This window comes from Symsagittifera roscoffensis, chromosome 1 (assembly GCF_963678635.1).
Source record: "Symsagittifera roscoffensis chromosome 1, txSymRosc1.1, whole genome shotgun sequence".
NCBI lineage: Eukaryota > Metazoa > Xenacoelomorpha > Acoela > Convolutidae > Symsagittifera > Symsagittifera roscoffensis.
This window is the reverse complement of record NC_087062.1, coordinates 91,348,009-91,362,195: the sequence shown is the minus strand read 5'-3', so window position 1 is coordinate 91,362,195 and position 14,187 is coordinate 91,348,009. Positions and strand designations below refer to the sequence as shown.

Below are 14,187 nucleotides of genomic sequence, written 5' to 3'. Positions count from 1 at the left end.
TCAATTACCTTCAATCAAATATATCCAAACCAGGTCCATCTGGCCAGTTGTACCAGCGCACGGGAGATTGGAATCTCCAAAATATAGAAAATTAACCTCTAAGGTGAAATCAACAAGCAGTCACACAAATTACTCTAAACAATGGCGTTGTTCTTAGGAAATCAGCGGTGGCGTTGTCCGAGAAAACAGCCAAGAAGGTCCCTGCCAATCTTCCTCAGCCGCCTACACCTCAAGTTGTTAAACAGAAGGAGCTAACGAAAAGGAAAGCGAAAGTGGATAGCAAGATTACAAAACCGAGAATCCTGAGTCAGTCTGCCACGAGCCGCCGATTCCAACCGATAAGCGAGTCGGAAAGTGAAAACGATAGTGAAAACGTACCACTATCCATCAGTCGACAGGGGGGCAGCAGGCAAACGTATTTGCCAGAATCGGGGGGAGAATAATCACCTGAATCGGTGCAACAATCGGCACCAGTGGCATCGGCCACATTGCAGAGGGCAGAACCCGAAATTCTTCCGGGGTTTTCCAACCAGTAGTGCCAGCAACGCCAACGGATTTACAAACGCCAATAGAATTAGTGGAAACGGAAAAAAACGTAGAAGGGGAAAAGGAGGCAAATAAAGCGAAACAAGAGAAAAAGAAGGTGGACGATACTACAACAGCGAAGAAACGTGAAAGAAAACAGCGACTAGTGTCGTATAGTAGCCAGGACTCTAACGATATCGGAGAAACAACGACGTCTCGGAGAAGCTAGCGGAAACGAACGGTGGTCACAAAGATGGGGGTGATGATAGATCGCATCACGAAACAAACCGATCAAGGAAAGAAATAGTAAGGAGCATCGAGAAAACCGAAAAACTTGAAACTTGTTCAAAAACTTTCATAAAGTTCAGGAAGAGGGCTGGTTGCATTGTTCAAAGGTCGTCCGAAAACTCATTTGTTGATCGCCTTCGGCGGTATTTATGTATAATAATCAATAGTCAATTTTGTCCTTTTTGAGTACTTTAAAATTATCATCAATTAATTTACATATGTGCAGTTTTCAGTCATTCAGTTTTTACAATTTTTCAATATTTTTACGTTAAAAAATAAGCGTTAAAAATAATTTGCCTTAAAAAAATGGTTGAAAAAGTGCATACAAAGAAAAATCAAAGAAAAACGAAACGTTTGCGTGCAAAGAAAATCAGTTTCAAAAAGTATTAAAAGGCTCGTATCACGGCAAGGCCCTGAATGTTCCAATTTTCGCTTAACGTAAATGAAAAAGTTTGTGATAAAAAACAAAAAGTGATTAAATAATTGGGAAAAAATCTTTTAAAAAAATGTTTTTCGTTCATTATATTCCCCCACATGCTATGTTAAGTATAAATTGACAAACATTGAGCCTGGTAACGCATTACAAATAGATTTGCAACGATTTAGTTTGCCGCTTACGCTGAAATAACAAAAAATTTATTGCGCGTTAATTGACCAAGTTGGTCAAATTGGCAATTTTTAAACCCTAAAACTTTGAAAAAAGTGATTACAGGTAAAATATCTTTATAAATTTGAGCTCAAGAAAAGAGTATTTTTCAAATGATTTCAGAAATCTTGTCAAGAGAAGCTAGTTAAAAAGTCTTCGAAAATTGGAACGACAAGCACTGAAAATTATAAATTGAGTCTAGAACGAAACAAGACTGTTCCGACTATCTCCTGAATGTTCCGACTATCTCCTGAATGTTCCGACTATCTTAATTTCTATCGAATAGTTTTTGGGAAAATAAAATACTAAAAATCTATAATTTTTGGACAATATCCAAGATCAAGTGTAAAAATTTGAGTCGTACGAAATTGATACGATCGATTAGCTATAACCTCAGTTCAATTTGAAACGATCAGGGGTGGATTTAGGGGGAGGAGGCGAGGGGGGCGGACGCCCCCCCCCCCCCCCCATCTCAGGGATTCGACCCCCTGCCGACCCAAAGGGTCCCCCCTTTGATACTTTTTCATAAATCCATTTTTGGCCGACCGACCCTAAAATTTTTCAAAAAGTGCCCAAAAACGGCTTTTTTGACTGTTTTTTCAAAAATTTGCCTCCAGCGCAGAAAATTTTGCCAAAATAGGGGCAAAACAGTGCTTTGGGAGAGCTCGAAAAATCAATTTGGTCGCCCTCAAAATAAAAAGGTCGTCAAAATTTTGGAAAATTTTTTGAAAATCCGCCCCCCCCCCCCCCCTCGAGAAAATCCTAGATCCGCCCCTGGAAACGATTTTGTTGTGCGGGATAATTCGCCACGCATAATTAATTCGCGTTACGTTTTCAACATTATGAATAAAATGTTCTAATTGCACATAAATTAGTCAGAGCATGGCCAAATTAGCAATTTTCAAACTCCCAGAACTTCGCAAAAAACGATCGGATATAAAAATTTTTTTTTACCTTTGATTTCAGGGAGTCGATATTTTCAATGGGATATAAAAAAATTTTGTAAAAACTGTTATTCCGTTTTCTTCGAAAGTCGGAACAAAAATTACGACCCATGAATTGCTTCAACTTAATTTGAAATGATTATTTGTATGCGCTTATTATACTTTGGTATAAAGAAAATAGTTTCCTTACGGATCATTTGATTATTATGGATCGAAAGTTGGAACAAAGTCGCCTCGTCGTAGTATCATACAACGCTCCACTTGTGTGTAAATAGACTAATGGACAGTTTTTGAGCTGTACAGCACATAAGAAACAAAAAACATTTCCTCTTTTAAATAAAGAATTTTTTAAACTTATTTCTTCATCGCTAAATTTGTGTTTTTTCTCGACTTAAAACACCTTGGCTTTAACATTAAGTCTATGAAACCGAGCTTTAGTGAATTACCTAAGTTGCGCTGAAAAAAATACCCTATACGCCGTAGTGGAGTGTTGGGTGTGTTGATTAGAACAGGAAAAGTGATATCGTATTTTTTGGTGCATTTGAGAACAAATATCACTCTTTAAGGTTTGTTAAACATTGAAATTTTTACACTCGTATTTTTGAATTCGTTCTCAAAGAGCTCATTTTTTGCGGCGCCACAATATTTCGCATGAGCAGCAAGCTCCACAAATTGAACTATCGAAAAAATTTATTTAAGAAATTGTGCTGGATTCCACGATCAGGCATTTTATACATTGAACATTATGACAATTTTGGCGATGGCATCCAGCTCTTACCATGCTACTCGAACTAACTTTACGAAAGTAACTCTTTCAAAACAACCCATATGGCAAAACATGTAATATCTTTAGAACAAGTGTGAAATATCATTTGTTTTTCTAACCATTTCATTTCAAATTAACCACCTGTATGGCCTTTTGGTTGTCGAAGCTTGGCCTTGGAACATAAACTTACCACTTTTGTGGAAGTTGTAAGATGTCAACTTTTTTAAAATTTTCTTAAACTTTTAAAAACTTTTTAACTTGATTTTGATGGGAGAAGAAAAGGTAGTGATGATCCACACCATAGCTTAGAGCGAAGCTATCTGATGCAAAATATAACGATTACACAGATGCAATTACGAGAAAACGAGCGAAAACACGACCAAAAAGCGGCTCTATCAAGTGAAATAAGAAAAAGTAGAAATAAGCCTCGAATTAGCAAAAATTCGGCTACGAGTCGGATCGAATCTGCGACCTAACAAATTTGAGTCTCACGAACTAACCACACAGCCACACGGATGCTTAAAAACCCCAAAATCTAGCCACCAATAATGCAGCTACATATGCTAATAAATTGCCAATTCGATGCAGCACAAGAAGCACCAATTACAAAAAGACACGTCTTTGCATGTAATAAATTGGAAAGCATAAAGCCAAATTACGTATAAATTATGCATTTCAAAAACATGCGAGATGCACTGAGTTTAAATTTTTTCTGAAATAGAACTTTTTACACCGAGGCAAAGCTACGCTTCGCTAGAACACGACCAAAAAGCAACTCTATCCATTGAAAAGAGAGAACGTAGAAATAAGCCTCAAATTAGCAAAAACTCGGTTACGTGCAGGATTCGAATCTGCGACCTACTGAAATAAAAAGATTTGAGTCTCACGCAATAAACACTCAGCCACCCACGCTTAACCACCGACAAATACTAGTCACGAAGAGAGCAGCTACATATGCCAATAAATTGCCAATTCCATTCAGCAAAAGTGGCACCAAATACAAATAGACACAATTTCAATAAAAATTTGGAATGTAACAATTTCAAGGCATCCACACTTACTTTGCATGTAAAATTTGCAAAGAATAAAGCCAATTGTGCATTTCAAAAAATTGCTAGATATATTGAGTTTGAAAATTTTCGAAATAGAGTTTTTAATATTGTTGTTGTTTGAAATAAATCAATTTTTTCGGTTCGTTTGATGAACTAAGAATGCATCAACTGTGTGAACTTATTACTATTCGAATGTCAAAGCACATGCTATCAAAAAGCTGTAAAGGTGCCCCAAAGTGCCACCAATATTTGCGACATAGGTTGAAAAAAAGAAGGTTTGTACTAATACACTCGCTTCGAAAGTGTAATCATTGTACTGCTGTTTGAAATAAGTAACTTTTTAAGGTTCATTTGATGAAGTAAAAATGCATCAGCTGTGTTAACTTTTTTTTGCTAATCAAATGTTAAAGCACATATGATTTTATACTGCAACAGCAGCCTACCGATTCAAAAGTGCCACCAAAAAAAGCACTTTTATTTGCGACTTAGGTTGGAAAAAAAAGAAGATTCCTACTAATACACTTTGCTTCGCAAGTGTAAATAACTACTAAATGAGCTTCAACTACCAAATTTAAATTTGAAATTAAGGAATCTCAAACACCACCGTTCAAACTTTTCTACGTTTGAAAAAAGAAAGATTGTTTAGACCGAAAACCGTTTTTGTTGAAGTGACATGATATAGTTAAAGCAAAATTGTTGACAAAATCGTCGATCTTGAGAATATTTATTGGTAAAAAAAATAGCAAATTCTAGAGTGAAGATATTTTGGCACGTTTTCTACGTGTTGAAATGAGTGAGAAATTAGTTTGCAAACCAAAATGAGCAATTTCAGGTTTATTTACTTCGCTGAAACACGTAGACCAAAAAGGACATTATCAACAATTCGGCATTAACTATACAAAAAACGACTTACATGTGCAGACAGAATTCTCGGCGGAGGCTTCTTTGAGACCAGAGAACTCGTCTTCTGCTTCGTAGATGTACGTGTACACGTAACCGTGCTCAAGATCTGCAAAAATTACTCATATTTTCAAAAACGTAGCTCAAAATCACAGTTAAAACAGTTTAACGATAGCTCATAAAGCATATCATCATTCTTTATCTAACACAGGGCATTTTTTTAGGGAACGTTTTAAGGCAATTTTTGAAAAGTTTTCAGGTCGGCCAACTTTTAGGTCAGTGATTTGTACAAAACCAGGCCAACGGCTCCTCGGAACACTGCTGCTAACATCTAAGTGTAGATCTTTGGGTAATACAGAAAATTTAATGCATTAAACAACCCTTTGATACCTGGATCCAAATAGTCAAATCCGGTCGATCCAAAACTAGAGTAGTTCGTCTGTGAGAACACTTCAATGAGCACCCCGTCTCTGTACAAGTTGTATTTCACGTCCGAGTCTACACTCGAGAAGCTAAAGTTCAAATGGACGTCGGTGGTTATGGGGACCGCGTATACGTCCGAAATGTTTGGAGTCGCCGGGGCCAGCCGGATCTTGTTGGAGGAGGTGTTGACGCTGCTCATATCCTCCCCGGCAGCACAAAAGAAGAGCTGATTCGCTACAAATTCGTACTCAGTGAATGGGACAGGCAATCCATCAAGTGTTATCTCTGTATTAGCTGAAACAAAAAAAGTTTTGGTCAAAACTTCAAGGTATCTGACACATGCCAAAACCAATAATTGGAATTTAAACGAAATAGAAACAAAATTTTGTTCATTAATGTCACAACCAATTCTAGGCATTCAGCATAATAGTCAGGCGTTCACTTCGTGATCGTCAGATCTTGTAATCGCAGCCCTGCCATGGCAATGATAGTGTGAGAGGACGAGCTCTCACTTGACCTCTAGCTTCAGGTTTACCACAGCTTGACCGATTTCGACTGCAAAGTTGCATAAATAGAGCTTCGCCGAACAAAAATCACAGTCTAGAATGTGGGGAAATAAGAGAAACAGGCTTGGCTCGGATAGCGTTTCTTAGGTCCTCTGCGAATCGCAAAAAAAAAACAACTATAAGCAAAAGATATCAAAAATTGTTACAGCATTTTTTAAGAAAAAGCTCAAAAAATATATGTTGCGCGAGAAAAGACAGTTTACGAGCAAAAGGCATGTCAAAGCAATCCGAAATTGTTTCACTGATACAATTTTTAACTTATAAAAAATTTATGTAACTTTTTGTGAATTTTCGGTCATTTTCCATTTAAGTAAATAATTTGTACAAAATTCATGTCATTTCTTGTTACCTTCAGACCATTTTCATAAGAAGGAGATACAATATACAAGATTCATTTCATTCTTAGTAAAAATTTGAGACAAAAACAATACAATTTAAAAGACAACAACAAATGTTAAATCATGTCGGAAGTGTCTGTTCTTTTCTCATCTGCTCTCTTAGGAACAAATTAGGAAAATGCGCCCGAATAGCAGAAAAATATCCAGACTTTTATTTAGTTAAATTATTATTTTTCGAGATTATTCAAACCACGGCTGACAGGGCTACAGCATGATACAAAACTTGGGAGAATATTTTCGACATTCCACCACTTATTTGAGGGTGCTTGAGAAAAAACCCAACTTCGGCTATCGTTACTTAACACCCCAGGGGATGGTAAGTAGAAGATGGTAAGTAGGGGATGGTAAGTAGGGGATGGTAAGTAGGAGACGGTAAGTAGGGGATGGTAAGTAAGGGATGGTAAGTAGGGGATGGTAAGTAAGGGATGGTAAGTAGGGGATGGTAAGTAAGGGATGGTAAGTAGGGGATGGTAAGTAGGGGATGGTAAGTAAGGGATGATAAATAGAAGCAGTAAAGTATCGAACTAACTCTCGTTAGAGTCAATGGATCCATCCAAAGAGCGCACATTGAAACCATCCAAGTTTGAGGGGTTGCCAGGGTTTGTAGTGATGAAGACTTTGGCCACGCTTTGATTCATCGCACTTGCGACAATGGCAGATGGCGGCAGTGCACCTGAAGAACACAACAGCTTTCATATCAAATTAAAGTGACCGCCAATTTAAAATGGCTATCTTATTTTTGGTCAACTATTTGAAAAGTACTTGTTTTGAAATCGAAAACTAATTTTTCACTCGTTTCAGCTCGAAAATGGGTGTCAGAAAACCTTGATGGCCTGTAAGCACAGTTTTTTTTACCTACACTGCTCAAACTGCCAATAATGCTAACATTTGGGCGTTCAACATCACGGACGGATCTAAGATTTTCTCGAGGGTGGGGGGATTCTCAAAAACTTTTAGAAAATTTTCTCGACCTTTTTTTTGGTCGACCAAATTGATTTTCCGAGCACTCCCAGCACACTATAAAGGCCCTATTTCGACCAAACATTTTGCGCCACAGACAAAATTTTGAAAAAACAGGCCAAAAAGGTTTTTTATGCAATTTTTGGAAAACCTTGACCAAAAAATCGCGTTTTTTTTCGGCGCGCGCTCCCCTCTCAGAATTAGTATATTTTGGCGCCAAAGTCAGCCAAAAAAAATAGTACAAAGGGGGAGCCTTTGAGTCGACAGAGGGTCGAATCCCTGAAGGAATAAAAAGTCCGCTGCTTCCTTCCCCCGTCCTAAATCTGCTGGTGTTTATAAGGATCGAAATCGCAAAATATTATATGAAGTTAGAAGGAACAGTGAGCAAGTTGAACAAAATCTACTTTCAATACATGCCGAAATCTCAAGTTCGAATCCAACCATGATTTATACTCCTTCGAGAGTGAAGGATGACTTCAACCACAAAATGACAAAAAACACAAACAAGGTCTGGATCTGGCATGCAACAAAGTTTCCGGCATCCAAGTTTACGCGTAAGTAATCAGTTATAAGGGATTATTATTATAATGATTTTTTGACAATTATAATTGATCATAATTACCAAAGTTAGGTGTTTACAGGATTTATAATTGATTATAATCGTGATATTTTCCAAGCGATTATAATCTCTTATTATCCATTATAATTGATATAGTATAATATTATTGATTACCAACTCTTGAAACTGGGTACGGGTTGGCTATAAAAAAGTTCACATTATGTTTTCAGATCTAGTTAAATATTTTCCCCTATGGTACACAGTATAAAACTACCACTTCTATTATGAGCTACTAGCCAATGATTAAGGATATAAGAATTTGGTACCTTGAAACGAATCGCCTCCCCCGTTTGCAATGGGGGTATAGTTAACCAGATCCATGTTTTCTTTTACATCAAACTTTCGTGTCATATAATTAAAGCTATCGTCTTTTTTTTATGAAAGTTAAAAAGTTGAACTAACGGGTACACATGATCTGAGCAGTAGGACCAAGACCAGAAGCGTCGTCCAGAGAGTAGCTGTAGCTGCTTCCAGCATCCAGAGCATCTGGCTGGTCAATGTTGTTGACGTAATTAGAGTCGGTGAAGTTGGATGAAGTTACGATGGTGCCAGCTGCACTGGTAGCAATGATTACACCTGCACCAACAGACTCGAAAAAATCAGAGGCACCCAACCAGCAGAATCAAAAGACCATTTTCAAACAGCCAGTCAGATTGACAAAACCATGCAAGAAACAAAATAGCTGAAATGCCAAAATAGCCGGTTATTGTGCAAGAAGCACAGAAGTCTCCGAGCACAGTAAATTCAGCACGGTCCAGAAACACGAAAAAAAAATCATTATTTTTTGGATTTTTGATGACCGCTAATTTTTGGTTGGCTGACGGCGAATGCCAAAAATTATTCGTCAAAATTACTTTCGTATGCAAATTTGTCCAACAAATTTGCCCAAAAAACACTTGGCCGATTGCTTACACAGCACAACTCCTCGAGGAATAGGACTTGAGAAGTTAGTCGTTCGTTTATCCCAGCATTAACAAAATAATTCAAAGACAAAGAATTAGCTTGATTTGATTTGAACAAAAAAAAAACAGAGAAATTGTCCATTAGGAAGATAACATGATCTTAAATTCTTCCATACTTAGGTCAAAATATCATGAAACAATTTTTTGAAAAATTTTTTTAACAAGACTGCTGGTATCAAGGCGAAGCCTTGAATAATCCGACCGCCTTGAAAGATCTATATAGTAGTGTTCGCATCGGAAAAATTTGATGCAAATTTCTAAAATTGAAAAATTTCTTTTAGGACAATGTTTTGAAAAACATCCCACACACGCGTTAAAATAATCCACATTGCGCGCGTTATTTTTCCCAAAATGGCAATCATTTAACACCACAGGTTAGCAAACACTATCACAATTGAAACATATTTTACCTTCATTTTTACATATTTTACATATCAAGACAACAAAACTTTCGAATGATATCAAAAACTCCGTCTAAAAATGCTATTTAAAAAGTCAAAATTGTCTGGAGAAAAAACCAGCCGAGCACATATTTCGTAAATTTGAAGTCCGAAGAAATGAAAAAAAGAGAAAACTAGTTTATCAGGCGAAAATTAAAAAAAATTGTCGGTTAAAAAATTGACGGAACAAAAAAAAACAGAAGAAACTTTTCAATCACTTCAGACACTAATGTATACCACAAAAGGATGTATTAAGCATATCATATCAAAAAATAGAGAACAAACGGCTTGCTTCAATTCATTTTAGAACGCATTAATTTGTCGCTTACGCGTGCTATAAGAACGAAATATAAAAAGCGTTAGTTGTCACAAATTAGCCAAATTTTCAAACCTCCAAGTCGGAACAAAATATAGCCTCTTTATCCGCTTTTCATAAATTAATGTACTGTTGATAGCCCCCGAGAAACTGAAACAGCTTTGATGCATGACTTAATAGCTTAACACCACAATTAAAGCTGCATAAACGCCTTATCTCAACTCCTATCACAACAAAAAAAAATTTGCAATTAACGCACGCATCACATTGGAAAGCTTGGTTTATTTCAGTTGTAAATCCTAACATAAAGCTTTAGTAAATCGCTTAATACTCTTATTCACCAGTTTGTTTTTTAAATCCGATTGAAAAATTCACCAAATCGGCAAAATTACTTAAAAACCCTGTTTGTGCTATTTTGATAACAAATTGACGTTTTGTTTCTGACAAATATAAATTCTGACTGTCATTTTAAGCTGTGCTCAAGCCATTTACAGACGCAAATCCTTTAAACAAGTAACACATCAGTCTTGTTTTGAATTCACAGTTTTATCTTAAAAATACGTTTTTATAGCTGCATGCCCGATTTTTACTTTAAGCGAAAAAAAAAACTTTTTAACGAAAACTGTTTTGCTCAAGCAGGTAGAAGATGTAAGCATGACACACATGCCCGTTCCTCGTATTTTCGAGATTCATGAAAACTTCAGTTTTATCCGGTATGACAGCAGATTAAATGATCACGAGTGAACCATTTTTTGAGATGACATCAAAATGCTTCGACTTTTGGAAAAAAAATTACTGGTCAGCCGAGGGAACCTATAAAACGTCTCTCAAAACTCAATCCGCTATATTCAATTCGCATTAGTGAACCTGGTATCGCACTATTTTGTATATGCGCCTTTCTTTTCAGCAAAACCAAAAAATTTATAATCGGTCTTTGCAAGCTTTGATTGATTTAGCGCCAAACTGACGGCCTGAAAAAAAATTGTTAGATTTTGAGCAAGCTGCTCTTTAGTCATTCCAAAAAAAACTGGAGTGAGTTATCGGGTGTTTTTTTTCTATCTCTCACTGAAATAATTGAAAAAAAATCAACAAACTGTGTCCCATAGTGACCTACGAACTGAATCACGATTTAGCTTTAGCCGTAAAAGTGCTCCTTTCCTCCTGCATTCGAAAGAAATGAAAAGAAAAAAATCGGCGAGTCCTATGATTTGATCGTTCACAAAATCTAGAATGTATGCGACCGAAACTGTTTATAACTTACAAAAATTGAGGAATTGACGAGCTGTAACTTTCATTCGGCTCTACATAAATAAAAAGCATGGAGCCCAACATTGTTTTCCATCTCTCATTTTGGAATCTGCCTAAAGAGGCTGTGAGTGGCTTGCTAAGACAACAAATGCAGTCGAAGGATGGCATTTAGGCATTCAATCTTATTCCAGCGGGGCCCACCCTTATATTTGGAAAGTAGTGAGCAGCTTGCGAAAAGACACCTCGGTGAAAAACGAAATTTTTCAAAAAGTCGAGTGGCGATAAATTCGAAAAAAAGCAAAATACTGCGTATTAAATGACAGAGTTCAAACATAACGTCTTAATACGAAAAATAATTGATATTTACTTTCGCAGAGCATCGTCTAGTTTAAGCTAGGCCAGTGTAAAAATTGCCTTATTTATGTTTGATTCAATTGTATTTCAAACATCAAAATATAATACTTTCTAAATTTATGTCAGCATTCTGTCGGGACACTTTTTGCAGTCTACCGCAAAACGTACTGAATGCACGACCTTGACTTACGCACTAGCAATTTAATCACAACCACCTTTTTTAGGTAAGGAATAGGGGCTGGTAGATCATTTAAGTTAGCGTTTATGTTCCCACAATTCAAAAAAGCTGAGCAAAGCGATCGGGTTATAGATTTACAATTGAAAAAACTCTAAATTTGATTGATTTTTGTTTGAATGAATTTTGAAATTTTGATTAAACATTGTATTGGGTTGTGTTTTAGTTTTCTCCACGCAGCATGCACGGGATAAGAGGGTAGGAGACAAAACTATAAGATAGTACGCGATTTTTGTGCATAAAAAGTATCATGATAAACACCAGGGCCGCATTTAGGGAGGAAGGGGGGGGGGCGTTGAGGCGGATGCATCTTCCCCCTAGGGGTTCTTATAAATAGTAAGTCCAAAAAAAGTAAGTCCAATAAAATAAGTCCAAGAAAAAACTTTTCGGCTCGAATAATTTGAGAAATGATCGAAAAAAAAAGTTTTCCATGTTTTCTTCCTTTTATCACCCTTTCCTCCACGATATTAGAAATAGGGAAGGTGTATTCAGCGTCCCGTTTTGTCTTCATAAGACTAAGCTGCTGGTCTCAACCGAATTTGGAGCACAATAATCCGCCGCTCACGCGTGTTATAAGAACACAAAAAATCGCGCGTTAATTATCCCAATTTAGCGAAGTAAGATATTTTTTAAGTCACTGCAATATTACAAAAATTGATCACAGGTGAAATATCTATTTAAATTTGAGCTTCAGACACTAGTAATTCCAGATAGTATAAAACAATCCTGCAAAAACGCTTAGTTCAAAAGTCGATATCTGACTGATAAAAAAAACCACCCCAAGCATAAGTATTCCCCTTTTTCTCCGAAAATCGGAACAAAAATCAGAATTCAATATTGCGTCCTTTGCCCATCGGGCTGAGCTGAACACGGAAATTAATTTAAATGGGATTAATTTCAAAAGTAACTCTTCGGTTGAAAAATAAAACAACCAGTAGCAGAGTACGATTTGCATCAATTACCGTCTCTTCTTAGAGTCGCGGGCGCCGCAAACTCCAAGTACATTTCAATGGCATCTGTTCCTGTTTGTTCCACATGCTGAGAAAGAGCTGAAACGCAAAACTCGACATCATTTGAGATTTTTTCTGTTAGTTATCAGATTATGAGAGAAGTATTTGCCAAAATGCTAGCCTAAAAAAACATACTTGAGGAGACAGTGCAAGCAGTATTAGTCATTTGTAGGACCAAAGGGGGGGGGGGGTTCAAGGGTTTTTAAGATTAGGAGTGGACATTTAAAAGCCTTTACGAACTTCCTGGAGTGCGTTTTACCAGTTCGATTATGAGAATTATGCGTTTGAGAAAATAATTTCAACCAGTACTTAATATATTGATGCCGAATCGCATCTCGTGCAGTAGTATTAAATGAAGGAAATTTTTGTTGCCGACTGTATCGAATTCTTCGAGTAGGGCGATGTCAGTCCCTTTTCCATTCTGAATCGCTGCTGATTACGATCCAAGAAATGTTCCACTTGTTTTTTTTTTAAATAAAAGTGTAGAAGGTATTTTATTAATTTCAGAATATTTTCATTTATGCTATTTTTTTCTAAAAAAACGGAGGATATCTCAGATCCAAATTAAACTAAGATAGCCGGTTGCTATGCAAGTAACACAGAATGTTCCGACTATGTTCTTAAAAAAAATTTAAAAAGTTTTTTTATGTTTTTTTTCTTTCAAATTAGTATTGTTTTTTGTGCGTTGTGCGATAAAATGATCTGATGATAACCAAAAATTTAGACATATTCGACAGTCACAGTAAACTAGGCAAATCGGGCAACGATTTTGGTCAAAAAATGACTAGAAAATTTTTTTTGCAGAATTTGTTTTGAGTGTTAGAAGTTTTTTTATTCCAAAAATGGCGCTAAGAGCTTCAAAAAATGATTTAACCTTATAAGCGCGAAATTAAACCAAATATTTCAAACATATTTTTCCCGAAGCCTGGACAATTTTTCAATTTTTTTAGTGGTCGAATCACGACTGAAAGGGCTTAAATATGATATATCACTCGACCCATTTCAATGATTATTTGTGGTTCGTGATTTTTCGTGGAAAAAAGCTAAATCACACCCGAATATAGTTCCTCCCCAATTTTAATGGTCGGAACAATTACCCTGGCCCTGTCTCAATAAAGAATCCGTATTTTTCACGCAGAACACTGAACGGTCTTTCAAATTTTGAGCGAAAAAAGTTGAAACTTACTTGGTGCCGTGGCATCGCTAAATTGAACAAACACGACAAGTAATATCGCCAGCAGCAAAATCCGCGGGGAAAAGTTCCCACAACGCTCCATAACAATAGATTGATTAGTTCTAACCAAGAGCGCATATAATTTAAAAGCCACAACAACCATTCATATTTCCAGTATCTACGTTTGCTGTGACAATTTTACGAACGATGCGCTCTTAAGTAAGTTTTAAGTCACGTTTTTGTCAATTCTTAACTCGAAAAGTGCGTCAGTATAAATTTTGAAGATAGTTTTTGATGATAGTTTCTTAAGCACATGAAAATCAAAGACATGACTTGTAGCTATGATGCTTTACGAAGTAAC

The 14,187-nt window shown here is 36.5% G+C and overlaps 1 protein-coding gene across 1 annotated transcript in view; it reads right to left on the bottom strand.

The window, feature by feature from the left end:
* The window catches only part of LOC134852187 (uncharacterized), a 77,776-nt gene extending 63,626 nt beyond the window's left edge, over window positions 1-14,150 (bottom strand). The window contains exons 1-6 of the mRNA XM_063868500.1: window positions 13,839-14,150; window positions 12,605-12,691; window positions 8,490-8,663; window positions 7,038-7,181; window positions 5,512-5,838; window positions 5,135-5,230 (exon numbers count right to left, since the gene is read on the bottom strand). Coding sequence (XP_063724570.1) covers window positions 5,135-5,230; window positions 5,512-5,838; window positions 7,038-7,181; window positions 8,490-8,663; window positions 12,605-12,691; window positions 13,839-13,989 — 979 coding nt within the window. The 5' untranslated portion in view covers window positions 13,990-14,150. The remainder of the gene's footprint in view (window positions 1-5,134; window positions 5,231-5,511; window positions 5,839-7,037; window positions 7,182-8,489; window positions 8,664-12,604; window positions 12,692-13,838) is intronic.
* Window positions 14,151-14,187: the final 37 nt, after the last annotated feature.